We start from the raw sequence: 26,008 nt of genomic DNA on the forward strand, positions 1-26,008 counted from the left end.
GTTTTAGTACGGACGACTTTCAGTTCCTAGGATGTATTGATTTCCGCATTTTCGTAGTTATTAAAATTGTTGGGTGAGTTTATGGAAACTCAGTATTATTTTTTGGTTATATTGTTGTTTGTGCAAACTTTTTTTAATATTTATTTCTTAAGTTGATAAGCTTTGCTGTAGAAATGGTTCTCCCACTGGAATAAGTATTGTGAGTGCTAGTCACGACGAGTCGGATCATGACAGATATATACAATTTATTTTTTATTTTAAAATCCAACTAAATTCTAATTCGAACAGAAAAATTCTACATTGAAAATAAAACACTCTCTGACAGATCATGTCAATACTACTTATATATTTTTGCAAAATATTTGATTTGATAATTTTTTTTGTAAGTGCTTTTGCAAGTTTAATGCGACTTTTTTACATCTTTTTATGTTCAGTATAGTACAGTATAGAACATAATAAAATTTTCTCACTTAACTGTCATTTCCCACCATTCAAATTTCAAATTCATACTATATTTTATATAAAGTACTTATTACGTACGATAGATTTGGAATCATGTTGGTATTTTCATGTAAAATGTGAATGGAAGTTATATTGTATCTAGATATTTTTGAAAGTATAAAAATGTTTTATTAACTCATTTATTATGGTAAATTAATATAAGATTATTATAATAATTCATAAATTTTTAATTTGTCTATGTGTGAAATCACTAGTTGACATTTCATTTCGCTAAATCATCGAGGCTCAATTAAGTTGATTGTGGAAAAGAAAACAATGTTAAGTTTAATGTGAGTACATTACGTTGTTATTGTAATAATTTGAAAGAATTTTTTTTTACATAAAATTCTTAATTACTATTCCTATTTTTTAATCAAATGTCATTATTTAATTAATTATTTTTTAAAATATTGGAAAAGTAAGTTTACAAAAGTAATTTTAATTAAGTTAAGGTAGAAACTTAATTAAATTATTTATCACTCTACTGCCCTTCATTTTCTCTTATATTCTCCTCTCTTTGTTCTTTCTATTCATTCCCTTCTTTATATTCCTTATAATTGGGATGCTTTTTTTTGAGGTCAGAATAATGGCTAGTTTTCAATTTACCCCACATAGAATTCATACAAGAAAAAGTATTTCCTATTAATTATAATTTTTTTTATTCTTAAGACTCCTGCAAACCTTAATTGTATAAAATAAATAATTTTAATTATGTATCACTCAGTTAGCCTTGTCTTATCTCTTATTTTCACGACTATTACCCTATGAATTTGTTTCACTTAATCCTTCTTTTCCCATATTGAAAACATTTAGTGTCAAAGTTATTGAATGAAAAAGTCAACAATTTTTGAACTATATAATGTATTTTACGATCAAAACATCTTTTGAAGTCTTTCTTGATTGAATTAAGGCATGTATTATTGTAGTATTAAGCAAATGCATAAAATACAATTTATTTGGTCATATATTGGGAACATGCCAAGATACAGGTCTATATTAGTGGCCCCAAAAAAATAAAGAAAATAAAGTTCCTCCATTATATACCATGATTTCTGCTATGGATATTAAATTATAGTTTGTATTCCCCATCTTTATATATAAATTTTGCATTAATATTTTCAAAATTGTAATTCAACCTTTCAAAAGTGATAGGTATTTATTGTTTCTTGGACAAAGTCTGTTCTTTTATATTTTTGTATCGCTTGAGGCTAAACAATAATATTACATACAAGTTTGAATGAATTTGTAAGTATTTTTTGCTTAATTATAACACAAATTACAATTAGCATCATAAAGATCAACTTTCACACAATCAACTTCCTTAAGTGTATAGCAAATAAAAACAAGACTCATAAATCGACTACAATAAGGACTTAAAATTAGCTCGTGACTAGAAGATTACTCAAGTCAATATATAAGGAGATCACTCATTTCATTGATCATTGATAAGAGGATTTCTTTTTTATTTTTTTTCTTCAAAAATCCCACCTCATGACTATGGCCAGACATTTGAATTATGGACAATTTAAGTTTGGGGGCTCAACATCGAGTGAAATAACTCATGCTTTGATATCAGGTAAAGAAATATATCTTGTATCTAATTCAATTCAAAAGCTAGCTCTTAAAAAAAATAATTATACAAATCTATATAAAAAGATCACTCGTCTCATTAACATCAAAATGTAGATTTTTTCATTATTAGACAAATCTAAATTTGGTTTCCTAAGTATGTTGGGTGGTGGAGTTAAGACTTTAGTTAAGGGAATTCAAAAACCAAACAATCTTTTGAATCATTTTTGTAATTATACCAAACTCTAATTATTTTCTTTTAGGAAAATTGAATAAACATATAAAATGTTAATTTGACATTTCATTTATTGGAGGAACGAAATTAAATTTGCTTAGTGTAGATTATATATTTGCATTTATATTGAAACTTCTATGTGGCAAAACTTATAGACTTTGAGTTGCTCTATAATAATGGAGCAAACTATGATTATCAATCTATCATTATATAAAATAGAAAATTCAAATTTAAAAATATCAAATCAACTTAATATGACAATATAATAATATTTTTAAAAAACGAAGTAACTCAATCGAATTTTTCAACATCGTACGTATGCACACCCTGCCCCTAGTTGTAAGACTAGAGAAATTGGCTTCTAATTCTTCTTTTGGCCACACCGTCCATTATTATGACCATTGAATTATGGCGTTAGAATTTTCGACCAAACCACCAACCATAATTTAATTCATATATATATGATATAATCAAATGCTACCAGATTTGTTTTAATTCATTTGTAACATTGTAGCTTCGATCCTGACAAGAAGGACACTTGTTCCATTAGGTTTAAATAATATAAATCCATGAAGAAGAAAACGAAAAAATACTTTGAATTGTTGATTTTAAAATATTACCAAATGAATCAGAAAGTTAATATATTAACTTGATTGGTTGTTTATCTGAACTTTCACTTTATTGATAAGAGTTCAAATTCTCTATATTGTCATCACTTCCCCGCTATTTGTTTATATTTTATTTTTTAAAAAAAATATAGTTAACAGAGTAGAATGTGAAGGGTATTGGTAAACTTTAAAGTTTAACACAATTAGAAAAGAAAGAATAAAAAGAAGAAAAAAATTGTGATTCTAATTAAAAAAAAAAAAAAAGAGAGAGATGACTGGTCATATTGGTGGAAGATGGGCCCAGTGGACTGGTCTTTGGCATGGTCAAGGCTAATCGAACAGGGCCTGGCCCACACCATTGCTTAAGTCTTCCTTTTCAACTAAAGCCGACTCATTCTCAAAGACGTGGTGGGTCCCACCTTTCTTTAGTGAATTGACAGCTGTCCTTATTCTAAGGCGCCACGTTTGAGATCTTCCCGCCTCAAAATTAGACCACGAATAATTTTTAAATTTTATAGTTTTAAATTAACGATACCTAGAATATACCGAATAATCTTTTTTACTTGTCATTGTATGCGTATCATGTGATTTTTTAAAAAAAATTAAAGAGTTATCAAAATAAAAAAACGTGTGTTATTAAGCAAGATAAATAAATTAAAACAAAAGAAATAATTTGTTTAATCAAGTTTTAAATTACTGGTCAAGAAAAAAACAGGTGCTTTCAAATAGTAAATGAAAAATCTTTGGCCAAATGTTAGCTTATCCTTCGATTGGTAGTTAATGAGAAGTTGTACACAAAATGTGTGTAGTGTTTGCAATAATTTTTATTGTGATAGAAAATAAAGTGCAATAATAAATAAAATATGAAGAAATATAATTTTATTGATAAAATATATGGGTGCAAATCTGTTTGTTTCCTTAATTTTTCTTTTTGAAATTTCTCATGATTCGAGTGCATTCGTGGCGTATTTCTTGAATTAGGAGATTGAAATTAAGATTCGATCTCTTTATGAATATTCTGTAAATTTGTAGACTATTCGAAATGCCTCTTTAAGAGAATATAATATCCTTTATATAGACATAAATTAAAATTTAAGATAGAATAACCTTTAAAAAACTCTAATTTAAATAAGACTCATTTCGTAGAATCTTATAAAATTTCAATTTCTACTTGTAGGTAATGAGAAGTTGTACACAAGGTGTTCATATGCATCACATGTGTTGGGAAGACAAAGTTATGGAATGAGCTAATACAGCATGCAAATGGAAGGAGGCCTAACTTAGAAATATATATACATGACGATATTAGTGGCTGAAATTGATCACACGTGGATTGAAAAGAAAGCAAAGAGCTTTCAATAACAAGCAACAAAACATTGTCTCTTTTGTTAAACAAATTGTTCGGGACTACATGTGTCAAATGGATGCGTTGAGCTAAATTTGAACGAATTAAATTTATTTAATTTATTAAATTAGCTGGTTATTGATTTATTCAAAAGTTATTTAAGTTGTAATGGGTTGTGCCAAAATATGTTAAAGTACGAATCATAATTCAAACTGTCAAATTCTTATTAAGTTTTAATTGCATCATTTGTTCTTTTTGATAAAATTATTTGTTTCTTTTATTATATATATAACATATCAAAAAAAAAAAAAAAAAAAATACAACAACAACAACAACAACCCAGTGAAATCCCACATCGTAGGGTCTGGGAGGGTAAAGTGTACGCAGACCTGACTCCTACCAATGTAGGACGGCTGTTTCCGAAATACCTAAAAAAAAATTAAAAAAAAATATATATATATTTTAATAAAAATTTTCATTAGTCAATTTAAATTCTATATCAACCTAATTTTCAAGGGAAAATTAACAAACTACACACCTTTTATTATTATATTTGCTAAAAGTCCCAAGCCTTTAAAAAAATTATCAATATCCCTTATTTTTAGTTTTTTCCTTCATATTTCGGATTCATCACTCAAAAAACATTCTCTTTCCTCTAAATCATTTTCTCTCGTTCTCTTTCCATTTTCAAGATCCAAGAATTAAAGAAATTTACTGAGCATATCCCTAATTTCTCGCTTAAAATCACTCACACGAGTTAGAGGTTATGATCTATCATCTCATTTTGATTTTCAACTGCATTCTCTCTCTATTTTCATAGCTTTTACTGAGCATATCCCTAATTTCTCACTCATGATTTTGATTTCTCTAGTAGTGGTGGTTTTGATGAAAATAGATTCAAACATCGTAATAAGGCTTTTAATTATGAAGAAATTGCGAAAGGATGCTTGTTCAAGTTTGAAATCTCCGGTTCTAATAGTCTCAGGATCAAAATCTCTGGTTCCAAAAGCTTCCCAAAAAGGAGAAAAAAGTAAAAATAGTAGTCTATTTTCTATGTATCACTATGTATCTGGATATGTCATGTACTTGATACATAAGTTCGATATGTATCTGCTACTCTAATGTATCATATTATGTTCTGTTTCCTGAAGCAAATTATGTAATGTATCAGGAGTATTTTGATCTGATTCATTTGTTCTTTCAAGCTAATACAACAATCTTCAATATATCAATCATAAATCTATCGAATAGTCATGTATCACTGTGTATCTGGATTTGTCATGTACTTGATACATAAGTTCGATATGTATCTGCTAATCTAATGTATCATATTATGTTATGTTTTCTGAAGCAAATTATGTAATGTATCAGGTAGTATTTTGATCTGATTCATTTATTCTTTCAAGCTAATACAACAATCTTCAATGTATCAACCATAAATCCGTCGAATGATCATGTATCACTATGTATCTGGATTTGTCATGTACTTAATACATAAGTCCAATATGTATCTGCTACTCTAATTGTATCATATTATGTTCTGTTTCATGAAGCAAATTATGTAATGTATCAGATAGTATTTTGATCTGATTCATTTGTTCTTTCAAGCTAATACAACAATCTTCAATATATCAACCATAAATCTATTGAATGGTCATGTATCCGTTATTAATGTATCAAACTCAAATATAAGATGAAAGTTTATATATCAAATTCTCATGTATAAAGCTTTATTGCTTTTGATACATCTACAACCTATATTAATACAAGATGTTATGTATCAACCACAATTCAGTTGAAAACTAAATTATTTTTTTATTAGTACATGACCACTATCATAGGGTGAAATATAAAAGGCACAACAAAGAGCCCCCCAAAAATTGGAAAAAGAAGAAAAGAAATGAGATCCACTATCACAGTTTTGCTACAACAAGAATCAAGTGGGATGCCTCTTCTTCTTCTTAGTCTTCAACCTATCACATAGGAAAGTTTTCTCTAATTGATCCACCCTTTGCGCTAGCGAATTCAGCATTCGTGTTTGTATTTTATTTTTTTGAAACAGTTCATTCATCTTTCTCATCATATTCTCATTCTTTTCCACCATTTTATCCAACAACTCTATGTTTCTTCTCCTCTCCTCTCCCCTGTCAAGCCTTTGTATCGGGATATTCATCTTGATTCGATTGATGAAATTTGAATTTTGGATTGAAGTTTTTGTTCGATTTTATGCTCTGTTTTTTGAGTTTTTCATGTCCCTCATAACTGTTACGCTTTATATGGATTATTTCCCTTATTTAGCAAACTAACTGATTGAAACAAGGAATCCTAACTTAAATTACGTTACTATCCATAAATAACTCAACAACATTAATTATACTACACCCAAAACGTGATGTATCAGAAGAACCAGTAATGAATCAGAAATCTGAGAAAAATCAGGGAAAACAGGTAATTTAAGAAAAATAAGGGATAAGTTGTAATTTGGCTTTTTCACTATGAAATTTAGGTAAAATTTATAATTTTTAATGAACTGAAATTAATTGAGCTAAAATGAATCAAGCTCATAAATAAGTGAATCAATAATTTATCCAAACTTACGTAAACTTGACGAATTGAATTTCATTTTGCCACGAAATTCACCAGAGAGGGACCATGAGAAAGGAAGTTAAAGGCATGTGGTTGGCCCCATATAATTAATCTCTATCCCACTTTAGACTAGAACCTCCAAGTTTTTTTCAACACGAGATTTGAGTGAAAGTAAAAGAAATCACAAAAATTGTATCTCTAAATGTGAGCTATCACTATTTTACCCGTATAACTTGTATCAAATTTTTCGATCAAAGTTCAATGCATATTTGATGGAGCGTAAAAATCTTAACTCTAGCCAAATTTGAAGGCCTTAAAACTACTAAATACCTATTTAAGGACTATTTTAAATCTATATTCAAATATAAAAAATTGTCATTTTCGCCACTACGTAACAACCATCCAAACAAGTGGTCAATGAAGTAGTAAATAAGAATCACGAGGACACTTGGAGACCAGTTTTGTCGTTTTCTCTCTTACATTACAATCATTTAAATAAATAATCAATGAAGTAATTGAGAATCACGAAGTGACTTTGCACATATATTAATAAAATTTAATAAAAATATTGTACTTTGAATTCAACTTGGTACTTATCCTCACTTGTCATTGGGGCAAGTAAACGACATCGTTTAGCCGTGGAGCAACTTGATCCGTCAGATTAAAACTAGAAAACGCATCTAAACCGTACATTTATCTCTCTAAGAAAGAGCCCATTAGGTATAAGAAGGGTTTTCGAGCAGGAAAAAATGGCAGAATTATAGTGAGAACAGAGAAGAGAAGAAGAAACAGTAGAGAAAAATGTCAGGAGTCACTCAACAAGAAGAAGATAAGAAGCCTTCCGCTGATCAGGGTGGTCACATTAACCTCAAAGTCAAGAGCCAGGTTTCTCTCTCTCTTTTTTTTGGCTGCAATTATAGATATTGCTAATTGTTATAGTTTTTGATCAAGTGATTTTTTTTTTCTGTTTTATGGACTGTGTTGATTGTATTAGGGCTTGAAATTTGTTTTTTGTGTATAATCCGAGTCTAGAAAGCCAGTTTTTTTTGCAAATTAGGGCTGTTAGTCAGTCTGTTACCCTTTGCACATAGCGAGTGATATTTGGATTGTTATTCAATTTAGTTTCCGGAACAGAGTAATTTTTATAATAGTGCACGATTCAAATTCTGGGATAAAGGCTGTTCCTTTACCCTTCTCCGCTTATATACCGGAGTGACTTACGCCTAACACACACATTGCGTGCATAGTGCTTTGCTTTGCTTTTACTACTAGATGGCTATACGAAAGCCTTGGGGGCATAGAGGAGAGTATTGAATTTAGCTTTCCTTTTCCTGCTGATGACTGATGGCAAAGACAAATGCATAGTCAGTTTAGCTGTGCTAGTTCTCAATCTGTTTAGAAGACTTGTTTGTTCGATGTATATATCAAATATACTTAACTAGTTCATCGCTGAACTCAAAAGGCTTTTAGAGTGAAGATAAAATGTAGATATATGTTTGCTCCATGTAATGTGTTTGTGTTAATGTTTTTCAAAAAATGTTTTTCTTCTGGTTTCCCATCCAGTGTACAGTAGTACCCGCATTGGATCCCGACTATATTTGGATCACGCATTGCAGGACTTATTTTGGAGATAGCGCTCCCAACATGCTTTTTTCTATACTTGGGGTTTGAACCTCTGGTTACTGATTAAGGGTGGAGGGCCTATGTTAATGTTTATTTGCTCTTGCTTTGACATTAACATTTGTTGTGTGTTCGGCATCCAAGAGTGTAGCCTAGTGGTCAATGAATGGAAGAAAAACCAGGTTTAAATTTAGTGAAGTCAAAAGACATTAGGTGATTTCTTCCTATCTGTCTAAATCGACTAGACTTTGGGTAATCAGAGTTAACGTGTACTTGTGCTAATGTGAGCTAGTGGGTATCTGGTGGAGTAGTGGAGCTGCATGCAAGTTGGCTCCATTACCATCTTTAAAAAAATATTATTAATGTATTGTGAGTGTACATGGTAAATCTATTGTTCGTGAATATACAAATCCATTTATGCTTTCATTACCTTAATATTGTATTAAAAGGTATATCAGCATGACCACGTCCATCCCCTTTTATTGCCATTGTTCATATTCTCTGGCTGAATTCCATTTTTCTTCTCATCTGTGGCTTAGCTGATATGTTAATTATCTGGAAAACTAAGTTTGCTAGAGGAGAAAGCTCAAAAAGAGGAGGCAAAACAATGAAATCTGAAACTGAATAAATTAAATGTTGCATTGTTTTGCTTTGAGCATGCCTTATCTTTTTGGATAATACTGTAAAGAAGAGAAACCTGATGGTTTCTGACTAAAACAAAATAACTATTGATGTATGTTGTATTTAAGAACTCTCCGCTTCTTGTTATTGTGTGATTTTTCAACTTGTTTGTTCATTGGTTTGGCTGATTCATATAGCCTAAGTAGAGGTCACATATCCTCAATATTCACGTGGAAAATTTTCTGAATGAAATAATCCATATTCTAGTATACGGGAATCTCAGAAGTTGACCAATTTTTGTAGGATGGGAATGAGGTGTTTTTCAGAATCAAGAGAAGCACACAGCTGAAGAAGCTCATGAATGCTTACTGTGATAGGCAATCTGTGGACTTCAACTCTATTGCCTTCTTGTTTGATGGTCGTCGCCTCAGGGCCGAGCAGACTCCTGATGAGGTTTTTCTCTCTCCCGTTTTCTTCACCAACCAATGCTCCTCGCCCTGCGTCTTGTACTGGACATATATATATGTCCACATTTTCCTGTACTTCATATAATCAGTAATATGTCGTCTCATTACTTTTGCTTACATATTCTTTTTGACAGCTCGAAATGGAGGATGGGGATGAGATTGATGCTATGCTGCATCAGACTGGTGGATCTTAGGGTTAGCTTTATATCTGAGGGTTTTGGGGCATAGTAAATTAGATTATCTTCGGTGTATATTGACCGAACTGTTTAGAATGTGTATTTTAGCTCGTACTGTGGTTGTCCGATAACGAGTCGCTTATGGATGATCAGACTTTGGATCTTTACTTCTAGTTAATTATCCTTTAATCAACTCCTGGTGTTTCTTGATATATTTGTTCTATGATCAGTTTCTGGGCAGGGGAAAGGGACTTTCCTCTTTGTTATCTATTATTAGAGATTTGGAGGTCTTGTAAAGTTGGTTTTGAAGCAAATCATAACTGGCAACTTGTTCATCATAGAAATCCAGCTTCTTATCTTTTTTTTTTCTTCTCTAATCACGATTTCAAATCAGAGAATAGATTGCAAGAAATGATGAATTTATTCACTTTACTGACAATCGAGCCATATCTAGTGATTTGTCTGACATGGTTGCCCTTGGGGATGACAAAACTAGCCTATGAAAACATGATCCTTCAACTCGTTCAAGATTAGGCGGGTCAGAACTCGTTAATTGGTTAACCCAATCTGTTTAGACTATTCTATTTAGGCTCATATAAAAATTGGGCTACTTTTGGGCTTTCTCTTCTTTTTTTTTTTAGAATTTTGTAAGATTTGAATAGTTGGGCTATGATCTATTGTTTAGACCATCTTGACCGAGTCCTTTTAAGCCCAAGTAACATTTAGGCGAGTCATTTGGATCAACAATATGTTTTTTTGTTTTCTCAGTTAATCTATTCATTTAACGCTCCTAATCACCGTAAAAATATGTCCTTCAAGACATCCGATAAAATTGAAGCTAATTATCACATAGAAGGATGTTGTATATATGGCTTTTGCAACATGGTTAGTAGTTGTTGTTCGCAAAGCTAGGCCTCAGAATTACACTGTGATTAGTGAAACTAATTTAGAACAAATCCTAAATATGATTGAAGTAAAATTAACAAGAAGAGCCGAATAGAACAGGAAATTTAAAGAATTAATCTAAATAGCAGCTCACTCAATCGCTTAAACTAAAGATAGCCATTGGCCATTAGATGTATAATGTATGTACGATTCATGTATAATCAATGTATAATATACGTAAATTGGCGAGAAAAAGTAAACAGTGAATTTGGGGGGTTATTTGTGTAAAGATCCCAAAATTTTTCTCTAAGGATTCTCTAGTTACTAGTTGTAGGAACACATGCCGTGCAAAATCAGGAATTTCTCTTACTTATATTTAACCTATATATTCTATTATTATACAACCGTATAATAATACGAAGCATATTTGATTGATTGCACAAATTTTATTATTATCTTTGTAAGATTGAAAGGTTGTTTCCGATAGACACATTTTCTAAATCAAACCAAACATTCTAATGTTTTTCGACTTTGTTGGCAGATAAGTAGCTATAGAGAAGAAGATTCTTCATTTGAAAAATCTCACCCACTTCTAATTGTGACTTAACAAGTGTAAAAAGTATACTAATTAAAGGGCTCTAATTCTTAAATTAATTGACATCAATTCAGTAGTTAGAGCATCTGAATCTAAAATGACCCAAGTCAACCTCAATGTGTAATCAATATACACAAAGATATTAAACAAATATTTCATATAGTATATGAGATTTTACATTTAAAAAAAAAAAAGTGAAATCGATTTTTTATTTCAATTATATCCAACCCGCGAAACACACATGGGGAGTAAGAATAATTTGAACATTGATTTTATTAATTATTTGAAACTAATTCTATATATTTATATTTGTAGATTACATAATAAGAGCACACAACATGCCACATTTTCAGTTAAAAGTATTTACATATATTTGTTCCTTGAATTGGCCATTGAACAAAATCAGTGAGCAATTACAAGAATGAAACTTACTCCCATACATATTTATACGAAGCAAACAAATATAATATACATATGATATATACTCATTTTACTTCATATTTTTTAAAATAAATTATTTGATTTGATGTAACTAGTAAGTTTTAACGTTTATTATTATAAATATTTTGGAACTTTTATTTATTTCTTGGATGGGCCTTTTGGAGTTAGTCAACCTTCATAAAATATGTTCCTTTTATAGTGTAACATGTCAAGACCCCGCCATATAAATGAGGAAATATAATTGTTTTTTTTAACCAAATGTGAATTAATTCATTACCTTAAAAAGTCATAGCAATTACAATGAATATATATAACAATATCATTTTTACTAAAAGATTTTCTGGTAATTGAACAGAATATAATTATCTATCTTGAATTGGTCTAAGCTTGAGCGGTCCAAGAAAAAAAGACTGAAAATTTAGACACATACAAAATATACTTTTAAATCAATTTGCATAAAAGTTGACATCAGAAGAATTTTTCTAACTCTTAGAAGTCAACCATTCAATGGGTATCCTAATTTTAGGCTTTTGGGCACATGCAAATCACCAAATAATTAATCACCAATATGCTATAATAAGAAAATAACAAGTGTTACTCCCTTTTTATTTCACATAATTAACACTTAATAGGGATATATTTGAAAATTTATTCACATTTTTAGATCTAATCAGACTAACGTAACCCCGGAGATGAATGTAGTCAATATATTACGGGTTCATCTGAATCCATTAATTTTGGTCTAGATCATATGTATGTGCTAAAAAATATTAAATAATTACAGATAATAAATTTTGAATAAAGTAAATCAAAAGATGTAGTAGAAATTTGAACTCATGATTCCTATAATATTCAAATTCTGAATCTGCCTATGCATATTATAGCCACATATATATATAGATTCATGAGGTGAAAATACATAATAATTAATCATAATTAAATGTTAACAAAGTATGGAAAGAAGATGCATGCTTTGTTATTGATGATTTGGTATAAACATTAAGAGGTCATTTTGATAGTTGGTTAAAATCATGCAATTATTAGTAATATATGAATTAGTTATGAGCGAATTTATGTATTTTTTATGCACCGTAGTTATTCATGTATTAGTTATTTTATCACCTATAGTGTATAGAGTAATACATAGATTTCTTATAAGTTATACATGTATTAGTTATGTGAATTTCTAAATTGTAAATCAAACACCGTATTATACATATATAGTAAAAAATGCTCTCAAACGTGATACTCCCTCCGTCCCATTTTTGTTGTCATGATTTCCTTTTTGAGAGTCAAACTATATAACCTTTGACCAACATTTTAAGATATATTTTTTATCATATTGATATGAAAAAAATTATAACTTATTGTACTTTTCGTATAGTTTTTGAATATCTAATTTTTTACTTTATAATATTGAATTAAAGTAATATAATTCAACTTTAAAAATTAGTCAAATTGACTTTCGAAAAGCGCAACATGACAAGTAAAATGGAACAAAAGGAGTATTACTTATGCATGATTTAACATGAATAATAATTTATTTCCTAACTAATTATCAACCGACCCTGAATGTATAACTAACCAATAGGATACAAGCTATATAAAAATTTAAATCACTTTCATCGATAAGGTAAAAGTTCAGATAGCGAATCAATTAACCATTTAATTTTTTTGACAAATTTTACTCCTTGATGTGCTAAATATAGTGCTTTTGTTAAGTATAAAGACCAAAGAATAAATTGAGAAATTATTGGTAAGAAACGTTAGTTATAACATCATAGTGTTGAGTAGCTAAACGTCCATTAATGAATACGTGTATGAATATTTTCTGTATATTATTTCCAGGGAGTTTAGGTAGTTTTGTTACAAGTCATTGTACCCAAATCATTAAAACATAACAATTAGGAAACGAGGAGAATCAATTATTATAAAATGGACTGCTTTTAAGTGTCCCAATACTAAAAATATAAAAAGAATAAAAGAAGGTTTATAAGAGTTATTAGGAATCTGAGTGGAAACTTGCACAAGGATTTGATTAATTAGTTAATTAACTAATGAAGTATAATTATTTGAGTTATTCTTATTGCCAAATCACGCGTTTTACTCTTATTGGTTTGTGATTTATATGTTATTGATTTCACTTATATATGTTTCTTTGAGACATTTATTTTAATGTTTGTATTATCAAATGACAAAACTCTACATAGGTTGTTATGATGATAAAGATACATATATGTAATTTTCATTTTTGTATTTGTCAATGTAATGTATAAGTTTTTATAACAAATTAATTACTTCCTTTATAACCATGACAATTCACGTGAGATACATTAGAACTGATTTATACTATTCTGTGTGGAACACGTGTATTTATTTGTTTTAAATTTATACAAGTTTAAGTATCTATTTGTTCACATCCAAAATTAGAAGACGTAATGTCTGTTAAAACCAAGTTAAAAGACACATTTATGTATTATGCCGAAAGAAAAAACCGTGATCACAACATATACCACCATTATTAATTAAATCCAAAATATAAAGACAATATATTATTTCAAAGACAGCAAAGCAAAATGACTGAAATTATGACATAAGTGAGTGTAAAATTCTAACTCTTTAAAGTCACGTGCGATTCATGTATCTTGTATCTCTATATATAAGAGGAAAATTGAGAAAAGTATCACAGAGCCATGGAAACTTCAAAAATTCATTTCAAATTTTCAAGAAACATATTTTTTCTTCAACAATGGACAGCTTTATTTTTTACATTTGTCTTTGTTATTCCGCTCATTCAATCGTTAAATTATTCAGAAGCGCTGTCCAAAAGCCTCCTTTATTTCGAAGCTCAACGCTCCGGTCGTTTGCCGTATAATCAAAGAGCCATTTGGCGCCATCATTCTGGCCTCACCGACGGACTTGATCAAGGGGTCCGTACATTTTTCTCCATGTATTTTTATTTTTGGTTACTTCCCCGTTCTATTATTGACATTCTTATGTATCTTTTTGGTTGGCGGTCATCTCCGTCAGTAAAACGATTGCCGCTCTTTCATTGACATTTTTATTTATCTTTTTTTGTTGGTGGCATTAATTAATTAAAGTATCAGTAAAAATTTCCCACTTTGCCATTGACATTCTTATTTATCTTTTTTTGTTGATGGCTTTGATTAAGGCGTCAGTAAAGGTTTTGTCGGTTTTCCATTGACATTCTTATTTATCTTTTCTGACATGTGACAGGTGGATTTGGTGGGAGGTTATTATGACGCCGGAGACAATGTTAAGTTTCAACTTCCGATGGCTTTTACTATAACGATGCTTTCATGGAGTGTCATTGAATACGGGGAAGATATAGCCGCCGCAGGCGAGTATAGATACGCGCTTGAGGCCATCAAGTGGGGGACGGATTACTTCGTTAAAGCTCACACTCATCCTTACGTCCTCTGGGTTCAGGTTTGGATTAAGAAATTTATTAAATAAATATATACTTATAAATTAAAATGTAAAACTCACTTCTTATTAATATTTGTGAAAAAATCCCTTTAGTCACGCCCAAAAAATTGAAGTCTATGAAATTCAACTAAGTCACATTCTTGCCCTTTTGATTTCTAAGTGGGTCCATTTAGTTATTGTCTTTATGAACGTAAATCAAGCTGGTGATTTCTTTGAATAATCATTGTTGGGTCATTTCCATAGACCATAATTATATATGTCTTTGGCTTTAATATTAGACATTTAAATTCTGAATTCGTCAGGTAGGTGAAGGAGACACAGATCATTATTGTTGGCAAAGGCCGGAGGACATGACCACATCTCGTCGAGCTTATAAGATCGACGAGGCTCATCCCGGGTCGGATGTCGCCGGAGAGACGGCAGCCGCGTTGGCGGCGGCGTCAATTGTGTTTAGGAAAACAAATCCACATTACTCTCACCTTCTCTTGGTCCACGCGGAACAGGTAATTAACTAACGTTGTTTGAATACATTAAACAAAAGACAATTGCTAAATACTAGTGTAACACAAATGGTCGACTTCCTCATGATGCATTTTTCTTTTAAATTTGAAAACTATTAATATTGTACTTTTCATTAAGAATAAATGAGAAGCTTTAATTTTAATTATAACCACATAAATATTATATATGTCATGTTTAATATCATAAATTTCAAAAGTTTTATGCTTACACACAAGGGGGAGAGCTAGAAGACGCCAGAAATTACATTGTATATAAAAAGGTTAAAATTATTTTTATGCATATAATAAATGCTGAATTCTTTTGATTTCTTTGCGTGTTTACATCTTTATACTCTAAATTTCCTTGGTGAAAATTTTGGTTCCATCACTAGTCAAACAAATGTTCTAACGTATTTTGAATTGCAAATTTCAAAAATCTTCATTTCTTTCTTAAATTCCGTGTCAATTAAAATTAAAAAAAAGGGTAGCCCAAATTGGGTCACACGGGTCTATTGTATGCCGTCTTACCCTGCATTTCTGCATAAGACTGTTTCCACTCCTTGATAGAACCCGTGACCTCTTAATCACATGACCACAACTTTAACGGTTACCAAAACACACACATTTGAAGTGAGATTTTTAAAGGAGATATTCCAAATGGTTGTTTGTTTTAATTGCATAATAATAATTAATGCAATTAATTATTTCTTTTGAATATTGTAGTTGTTTGAGTTTGGTGACAAGTTTAGAGGGAAGTATGATACAAGTGTTGGAGCAGCCAAAGGTTACTATCCATCGTTGAGTGGTTACAAGGATGAGTTGTTATGGGCAGCTATGTGGCTCTACAAGGCCACCGACAAATCCTATTATTTAAAATATGCATTACAAAATGCTCAATCTTTTGGGGGTACGACTTGGGCCATCTCAGAATTCAGTTGGGATGTCAAATACGCTGGCCTCCAACTACTCGCCTCTACGGTAAATTCTGATTTTAGTTCTTATGATATATAATATATGATTACATATATTTGATTATCCGTTAATTGAAATGTGAATTTTTAATCTTTCTGCTCGTGAATTTTTACAAATTTAGCAATTATATCACCCCATCTATGTATTATGTTAAACTTATATTATTACTGTATAAGCAGTTTAAATATGATATATTTTTCATATAATGGACAATAGGTTAGATGTTGATTCATGTATATATTCTAAGGACAAAGATAAGAATTTACCAATAATTGAGGGACCAAAAATGTTATTATTCGTACAACTTTTATTGATTAATTTAACATGTTCCAAAAAAGGTCCTTCAGGTTTAGAATTTAGTAAGTATTAGTCTTTTTTTAGTTAAGTAAGTACATAGATTAATTTGAAACTTCGATATTGATGTGTTACCTTAATATAGTTCATGTATCGTTGATTAGGTAGTAGATCTTTGCTTTAGTTGTTATTCCTATTCTTTATTATTGGCAAATGAGAATAAATATGAATGCATGCGTGGTATATGATTACTTGCACTCCTCTTCATTTTTTTTAATTTTATATTTTAGACTTACGTAATTACTTGCATTTACATTACATAGTCAATATAAGGAAAATGGCATATGTTTTGACACATGTTGAGAGTCTTAGATGTACGCCTTGAAAATAGTGAAGCATTTTACATGATATTATTTACATAGAAACAAACTTTTGTCCTTTAGAATATATACAAACAACATATATATCGGCATAATTTATGTTAAATCAAGTTATTAATGCACGGAAGAATATAATTAGTCCAAAATCAAGCATAAAAATAATAAGTTACCTTCTCAATTTTGACCTTAATCTGGCCTGTTTTTCAACGTATTCCATGTTCTATGATTTACAAATCTCGAATTTGGAAAATGATTTAAGTTATACGTTACACAAATCTCGTAATTTAACTGATTATAACATGTTAATTATGCACCATTTATTCTATATATGTTATTAAGTAATGTTCGTTGAATTGAGTTATATGTAATTGTCATGTGGCGGGACAAAATTTACACCTTCAGTGCATAGAATTTAAAGTCTGCGGGAAGTGACATATATCAATAAAATTAGGTAAGTTTTGACACATGTTGAGATGTCGATGTAGGCTCAAAAAAATAGTGATTTTATGTTGGATTAATTAATTTCATAGAGACAAAAAGGGACCCTTGTCCATGAGAATACAAACACCATATGTTAATTGGTTAAGGCAAAAAACTTCTCATAAAGCAAGTTGTTCGTGGTGAGATCGATAGTCCAAAATCAAATAGAGAACAATCACGAATTTTCCTTCTCAACTATAGTCCACTAATTTGGTGTTTCTTTTATGGTTGAAGCACATAATAATGTCTTGATTTATGACACTTGGTCATTGGTATGTCCCCTTGGACAATATAACACCTACAATATATATATAAAGATCTCTTATACTATTAATATAATTTAGATCAAAGTTTGTTGATATTGAATCATGATATATCTATCTTGACAAAATTTATCTACATGACAAAATATTGTATCACAAACACTAAGGGCTATAATTAGTTGGTCGAGCAACTCATTTAAGTTCATCATACTATCACAAAAATTGATCAGTTTGCATATATATATATATATTTTATATGATTAATGCATAGAATTTAAACTCTCTTTTATTGTGTAGTTGCCAAGGCAAGGAAAAGAAGAAGCCAAAATTCTCCAAGAGTATCGTTCGAAAGGCGAATACTACGTTTGTTCATGTCTAAACCAGAACAATAAAACTAATGTACATCGCACCCCAGGAGGCCTCTTGTACATCCGTCAATGGAACAACATGCAATATGTCTCTAATGCAGCATTTCTCCTCATGGTGTATTCCGATCATCTCAGGGAAACTAATCAGATGGCTAGGTGTGAACGTCGTTCCGTGGGCCCCGAAGAAATCTTCGCCTTCGCGAAATCCCAGGTTGACTATATTTTGGGTTTGAATCCGAGGGGCGTGAGTTACTTAGTCGGCTACGGACCCAAGTATCCCCAAAGGGTGCACCATAGGGGTGCATCGGTTGACTCATACAAAAAGCGTAAAAGCTTCATAAGTTGTACTCAAGGTTATGACAATTGGTTCGGACGCAAGAATCCGAACCCGAATACCCTATTCGGGGCATTAGTCGGTGGGCCGGATAACAAGGACCGATTTAATGATCATAGGAGAAATTACATGCAAACAGAGGCTTGTACTTATAACACGGCTCCTCTTGTTGGATTATTTGCAAAATTGCATGGGCTAGACAGAGACATCGACATTGAAGATTCAACATTATTTTCTGCTGAGTAAATAGTTTATGGGCTACTATTTATCCGAAAAATGCCACGTAGTTGTTTTTATTTACTTTTTGATTGATTGAAGAAAGAAATACAACAAAGGGAAAAAGGTATATAGAATATAGTTCGTTCCATGTATTCATCTTTTGATGTTCCACGATTCACTTTTATGAATAAATGAAATTTACACTTCTTCTTTATTTGCTCTTGCATGAATACTATCATTTACATATGATATACGATCATTTTTAGTTTTATACAATGATAATGAAAAAGTCAATATATTAATTTAAGATTATTATAAAAAATTATAAACTTTAAATTTTAAATTCTTGCTTTAGGGAGAGATTTGTTCGATCCGCTTGTTAAAAGTAAATGTGTTCTTCTTAATACATTGTTGGAAAATACGGTATGCCGACACCATATATAACCAATTTGTTGAAGTTTATTTAAGAGGGTGAAGGGTTGTTTCATCGTAGGGACTCGTATTATTGTGCAATCACATAGTGAAAGGTCAAATCAGTGACGAGTTGTCAAAATATCAAGTTCAATTCACTTCAAATAGCTAGAAAAGTTCTCAAAGGATTGTGAATTAGGTGCGTATAATTACCTTGTGACCAACTGTAGCATTCCTTCAAAGCTCAAAAGAAAGACCCCCATAAGTTGCTGGTACCAGGCTCTAAAAGAGTCTTTTTCGAGCGAGTGTCTCTATCTTTTGCATGTCCAAGGCAATGCAATCATTGATCTTCGCTATCGCGCCTCTTCCTTGTATCAGTTGATGCTAGGACAGTGCTTAATATGAGTTTGTGCTTAATATGAGTTTTCTACCACTGAATTTGCTTATGCTCCCTTTGATCTAGTACTATTTCTATAAATAAGATTGAGTAGGAAAATATTAAATTCTTCTTTAGCCTCCATTGGCTTGTAAAGAATATAAAAACATACTCACACCACACCAAAAAACACGTTAAAACATGCTAATTCACCAGACCTCCATAAGTTGTGATGGAATAGTAAGACTATTTCACTTTTAATTAAGATCTCGATTTCAAATTCTGAAAATGAAAAAAATTAAGTTGAAAACGCTATCCCAAACGGACCTTGTAGTGCGCGATCCAAATTAATCCTCAATGCGCGATCCAAATTTAATCCAAACTCCACAAACTACAAACACCATCTGGTAAATCAAAAAAAAATCAAAAGAAAGGACATACAAGTACTTACATGTCATGAGACTCATAGTTAATTACAACTCTGATTTTCAAAATTAAAAAACACACACTCAGATTTTTAACTACTAATTTGGCTTTGTGGATTACTTTTAAGGAGATCATCAGTGTCATCACCCTTCTTATGAAAGTTTTCTTTTTTTCCCTCTTTAAAACTTTCTTTGACAGATTCAAAATTAGAATCAGTTGTTGTAGCCTCTTTCATGGCATGTTGTGCCTTGTCTATTGTCTGGCTGCTAAAGACTTGTTCTTCTTTTTCCTCTGCCATTTCTTCAGCAACTCTTATGAATTCCTCAGCTGTGGTAGGTGCTTTTTCTTCTGCATGATGCTCGTAATTTTCCTTGCTATACCTCTGCCTCCATATATCACAGAGTATATTAAGATTGTAACAATTGAATATGTACGAATTATTAATTAAAAATTCATAAGCCTCAAAGTCCAGCTGAGTCTCTTGTTTATCACCATATCAATAGTTTCAAAATCTTTAATAAACCCGTAAATTTTCAATTTATTTGTCTTACTCAAATACTTTAAAAAGCCTTTTTACTAGGCCAGCCTACATATTTAAAATTATAAAATTAAAGAACATTTTAATGTATTCAACATATTTTTAATTTAAAATTATAAAATTTAAAACTCTTTCATGCCAAATCAAATTAGGAGAGATAAATTAAAATGGAGGAAACATCTAATTTGAAGAAACTACAATTTTATTGTAAAATCAATAAATAAAGAAAGGAGATAATTAGTAGACATATATATACCCGTATAGTGGCAAGAAAGACGGGGCGACGTGCGAGGAGTTTCAAGGGAGATAGACTCGAGGTAGTGTAAAAGTAGAGAAACTGATAGATACCCATATTGGATATCTCCTCCTTTTCACTTCACAATTTACAATATCTTACAATGAAGAGAGGTCTTTTTAACACAATAACATGCAACTTTTTTTCTCCTTATGAGCTTTAGAGTTTGGCAAAGGATCAATAGACAATAAGTTAGGAGGCAAGTGGCACACGAAGAGTCCTTTAGTACATCTTATGAGCTTTAAACAGATACCACTTGTCCCTATACGTGGCCGATCATTTGCCTGCCTCGTCTTATTTCTACCATTGTAGAATCTTTGACATAACGTTAGTTTCGTCCTTTCAAGTCTATCTATCTCAAACTTTCCATTGATTTATGCGGTGTCGATGTTTGATTTTGAGGGGAAAAAAATACAATCTGTCAATTATGTTATGCCGTTTATTTGATTTGTTACTTTATTTTTAATTGATTTTTAAATTATTTTTTATGAAATCTTAATGGTTAATTGAATCGACAATAATTATTAATTACAAACTGATATTTATTAATTTAACATGTCTATAAATTAATATCCGATAAATTAAATCGATAAATTTTAAACTCGAATCAAAACAACTGATACGTTGACCTAGTGAAAAGGAGACAAAAACTTTGAATGTATAAAGCTTATTTCTCTATTTTTGTTAAAAACTATTTTTCTTATTTTTAATAATTAAATTTTTTGAAAAAATATTTGACCAAAAAAATTGAAAAACCTCACCAAAGAATTGATCATTTTTTAACGGGAAATTTTCGCATATAGCTACTCAAAAATATTTTAATTATGCTCTATAACTATAGTTTGCTAATTATAATTCGTAGCTATAATTATAACAATGTTTGTATAATTCCCGCAACATTTGTATACGTTTGTATAATTCGCTATACAATTCGCAATTTTTGTATAACGTTTGTATATTTTACTATACAATTCATGCACAACGTTTGTATAATTCGCTATATAATTTGTAATGTTTGTATATTTCGCTATATAGTTCGATTCACGCACAACATTTGTATAAATTTGAATTAGATAAAATTCAACTGTATAGTTACGCAAATTATATAAAACTCAAACTATAATTACAGCTACATATTTATCGCGAACCATAATTAATTTAAACTATATCTATTTTAACTAATTAATTAATATATATTTGATTATCCGCCTAATTTTCTCGTTTTTAATGGGATATCGGGCCGATAGGGTTTATTAACTTGCCTTATATCGTCAGTTCCTCTCTTTGCCCAAGCCAAAATTTCCTTCTTCGACAACAATATTCATATTCTTCCTAACTTCTTTAATGGAGTCCAATGGCGTAGAAGCAACTCGTATTCGCCAGGAAATCGATTCCTTAAAGTCTAGCAGGAGAAACATAGAGCAACAAATTTCAGCTCTCGAAGCTCAGCTTCATCAACTTGAAATCAATTCAAATATTGTATGTACTTCGTCGCTTTCCAATGGAGATTTGGGGAGTTCAAATGGTTTATCTCCCGATATGATATACAGATACAGTCGTCACCTATTGCTTCCTTCATTTGGCGTTCAAGGTTTGGTTCTGTTCAATTGCAGTGAGCATAGTTAATTGACTTGAATAATTAACTATTTCTGTTTGATAATTGAGATTTATTGTTGGAATTAGGTCAGGCGAATTTGTTGAAATCTTCAGTTTTGGTTATTGGAGCTGGAGGTTTAGGATCACCTGCTCTATTATATCTTGCTGCCTGTGGAGTTGGTAATATATGTCCTTGAATTCGTATTTCTTTCTTCTCTCGTATTCAGAATTTAAGTTAGTGAATGGAGTCAAATAAGGAATTTTCGATTATGCAATGCCGTTGACCTACTGTTTGAGTTGTTTGGAATCACGTTTTTCTTATGGTATTTTGCAGGTCGAATAGGTATCGTTGATCATGATGTAGTGGAACTTAACAATCTGCAGAGGCAGGTAGATTTTCAATCGATAGCTATGTGTTTTATGCTCTGGCTATTGAATTTGATGCATGTCGTTTTTGCCAAGTGATTTTGAGAGTTTAGCGATTTCTTTTAATAAGCTAATTGGCTGTGGTGTTGACATTGTCTTCCAGATAATACATACGGAAGCATATATTGGAAAGTCTAAAGTAGAGTCAGCTGCTGCTACTTGTCGCTTGTAAGTCGCAGATAGATTAACCTTGTTTTGCCTTGAGTCTGCATTTAATGTTCTAATTTATTTGTTTGTTTGTTTTAGGATCAACTCTTCCACTCAGATTGTTGAGCACAAAGAAGCATTCCGCACGTCCAATGCTTTGGAAATTGTGAGCAAGTATAGTTCAATAACACTTATTTGTATATGGTTGCATGATTTTATTTTTTATGTGTATCTCTATTGATGTTTTGTGCTGGATCTTTTTTCACATTTGGTTAAGTAGAGGGCGAGATTTGACATATCCTTGCTTAATGGTATTTCTCAGATATGATGTGGTAGTTGATGCAACAGACAATGCTCCAAGCCGCTACATGATTAATGATTGCTGCGTTGTGCTTGGGAAGGTTAGCTGTTTCTTTCTTTGATAAGTTAGCTGATTCTTGTGATGTTCTCATTTTATACAAATTCTGCTGGTAACAATGATATTTTATTGAAAGATGGATTCCTATACACTATACAATTGCCTTTGGATGCAATAACTTTTCCTTCCTTTGGATTACGTATTCCAGGATCTTTCACGTTTATCCTAACTGGCAGCTTTTCATAAAATTATATATTGGTATGATCATGTTTTTTTGGTATGAATATTATTACATGGACATACAGACACTAAGCTCATATTGCAAATGTGAAATTGGATGATAAGCTCATTTGGATGTTGGTCCATTCATCTGATAACTGTCTTATTTGTATTAACAGCCTCTTGTATCTGGAGCTGCTCTAGGACTAGAAGGGCAGGTACCATTTCCTGACAGCATTCATCATTCCCAGAGGTTTTGTGTTTTCCTAAACTTCGAATTGATTGGTAACTCTATGCTCCGAATGGTTTGTATAGCTGACAGTTTACAATTACAATGGAGGTCCATGCTATCGATGCCTATTTCCAACTCCTCCACCCACAAATGCTTGTCAGAGATGTGCTGACAGTGGAGTACTGGGAGTTGGTAAGTTGTTCTTTTCTCCAAATAGCCATCTAAATCTCCTGTCATTTTTCAAGAAGTCTCTGGATTCCTAGATTATCTCATATTATATCTCTCATATGTGAAATTTCCTTAGTTTTCCGAAACAAACTTCTCTCTTTGGTTTGTGTAGTAGTTATCTACTTATCTTGTTTATAACAATGATTAGAGACTTGGAGAGGAAAATATTGATGCCATGCCAAACCTGGATAACTCTTTTGGAATGTAACTGTTTTCTGTGTATTATTTTTAGGATTTAATTGTGAAACATGTGGTGTTGGCAGCATGATATTACTTTAGGTCATTCTCTCAGTTTTATTTTTTCCCTTCACTTCAGTTCCAGGTGTTATTGGATGTCTTCAAGCCTTAGAGGCCATAAAGGTTGCTAGCTTGGTTGGAGAACCACTCTCTGGGAGAATGCTTCTTTTGGATGCCCTGTCAAGCCGGTTCCGCAATGTGTGTTTGATATTCTAATTTCTCATACTTCCAGTCGCTTTGTTCTTTATTCTTTCTGAGCAGAGGAGATATTGCAGTCTTTGTATTTTGCATTCTAAAATAATCAGTGAGCAAAAGACGAAATTAGGTAGAACTAAGGTGAGGCACAATAATATATATATATATATATTACGATAAATCTTGTTGGAGTAGACAATAAACTTTTAAATAGATAGTAAGTAGGACGTGAAAATAGTTAAACAACAAGACTCTAAAAAAGATATCTGGAATCATTATTAAAAAAAAAGAAAAAGGATTTTTTGAAGTAGCTAGTCCACAAATACTTTCAATACATTGTTTCGCCACTTACTGACCTCCATATCATATATCTATTCTATTTTGTGTAACATGTCTTGTACTTGTACATAAAGAAGCCTAAAGTGTTGTATTTAATTAGGACTTTCACAATCTCTTGCACGTATGGCAATTTATCTGGAATATCTTCTTTCAATATTTGTTTTTCTTTGTTCCTCAACATATCTTATTTGTTGTTCAATTCTTTTGGCACTGTCATCATCTCAAATCATCTCTTGCAAATTTAGGTCAAACTTCGTGGAAGGTCATTGCAGTGCGAAGCTTGTGGAGATCATGCAGTATTGACAAGGCAGACATTTCCGGAGTTCGACTATGAAAAGTTTACTCAAACTCCCCTATCCACGGTGCATTTCATTTTCACAACCTTTCAATTGTATCTGATATTGGTCGCCCTTTGAACCCGTGTATGTTTTCAGTAGGCAAATAAAGACAGCAAAGTAATCACGTGTAAAATGGCTCATCATGTAATTGAGCATTGTTTCAGGGTCCATTGAAGTTGAGCCTTCTTTCATCGGATGCTCGAATCAGCAGCAAAGAGTACAGTGAGAAAGTGACGGAAGGAGAACCACATGTATTACTAGATGTTCGACCAGCTCATCACTATAAGATTGTTTCACTTCCCAACTCTATGAACATACCTCTATCCACGTTGGAAGGCAGATTGCCTGAAATATCTGCTGCCTTGGAAAAAGAGGCAATGAAAGAGACGCTCGACAGTGGTTCAAGTGCTTCTCTGTTTGTAATATGCAGAAGAGGCAATGATTCACAAAAGGCTGTTGAATTGCTTCACAAATTGGGTTTCACTTCAGCAAAGGATATAATAGGGGGCTTAGAGTCATGGGCTCACAATGTGGATCCAAAGTTCCCTACGTACTGACTATATATACCTACAAAATTGTCATCCACTCTTCAGTTAGTTTCTTGCCTATACTATGATGTCTTTAATCTAAAGCTTAATTTATGTTCTTGATTGAACTCCTATTATGTTATTTTCATTGTTGTTTAACTTCTTGCTATCAAATATACCTGCAATGTTGCATTGTAATTCTTTGCACGGA

The 26,008-nt window shown here is 31.4% G+C and overlaps 4 protein-coding genes across 4 annotated transcripts; 3 read left to right on the plus strand and 1 right to left on the minus strand.

Annotated features, from left to right (window-relative positions):
- The first annotated feature begins 7,408 nt into the window (after positions 1-7,408).
- LOC129893386 (small ubiquitin-related modifier 2) lies at positions 7,409-9,921 on the plus strand. Its single transcript, XM_055968900.1, has 3 exons — positions 7,409-7,729; positions 9,389-9,538; positions 9,687-9,921. The coding sequence occupies exons 1-3, from the start codon at positions 7,646-7,648 to the stop codon at positions 9,744-9,746; spliced, it is 294 nt and encodes a 97-aa protein (XP_055824875.1). The 5' UTR covers positions 7,409-7,645; the 3' UTR covers positions 9,747-9,921.
- A 4,421-nt stretch (positions 9,922-14,342) lies between these two features.
- Positions 14,343-19,105, plus strand: LOC129891997 (endoglucanase 11-like). Its single transcript, XM_055967510.1, has 5 exons — positions 14,343-14,579; positions 14,887-15,099; positions 15,402-15,602; positions 16,323-16,577; positions 18,286-19,105. The coding sequence occupies exons 1-5, from the start codon at positions 14,343-14,345 to the stop codon at positions 18,934-18,936; spliced, it is 1,557 nt and encodes a 518-aa protein (XP_055823485.1). The 3' UTR covers positions 18,937-19,105.
- A 950-nt stretch (positions 19,106-20,055) lies between these two features.
- Positions 20,056-21,132, minus strand: LOC129893203 (uncharacterized). Its single transcript, XM_055968695.1, has 2 exons — positions 20,917-21,132; positions 20,056-20,504 (listed from the first exon to the last, which is right to left on the minus strand). Exons 1-2 carry the CDS (start codon positions 21,010-21,012, stop codon positions 20,214-20,216), a joined length of 387 nt encoding a protein of 128 aa, XP_055824670.1. The 5' UTR covers positions 21,013-21,132; the 3' UTR covers positions 20,056-20,213.
- Positions 21,133-22,219: 1,087 nt separating this feature from the next.
- Positions 22,220-26,008, plus strand: LOC129892828 (adenylyltransferase and sulfurtransferase MOCS3). Its single transcript, XM_055968369.1, has 11 exons — positions 22,220-22,546; positions 22,639-22,731; positions 22,886-22,941; positions 23,081-23,145; positions 23,224-23,298; positions 23,447-23,525; positions 23,881-23,919; positions 24,017-24,125; positions 24,478-24,596; positions 25,178-25,294; positions 25,435-26,008. Exons 1-11 carry the CDS (start codon positions 22,300-22,302, stop codon positions 25,825-25,827), a joined length of 1,392 nt encoding a protein of 463 aa, XP_055824344.1. The 5' UTR covers positions 22,220-22,299; the 3' UTR covers positions 25,828-26,008.

This window comes from Solanum dulcamara, chromosome 6 (genome assembly GCF_947179165.1).
Source record: "Solanum dulcamara chromosome 6, daSolDulc1.2, whole genome shotgun sequence".
Classification (NCBI taxonomy): domain Eukaryota; kingdom Viridiplantae; phylum Streptophyta; class Magnoliopsida; order Solanales; family Solanaceae; genus Solanum; species Solanum dulcamara.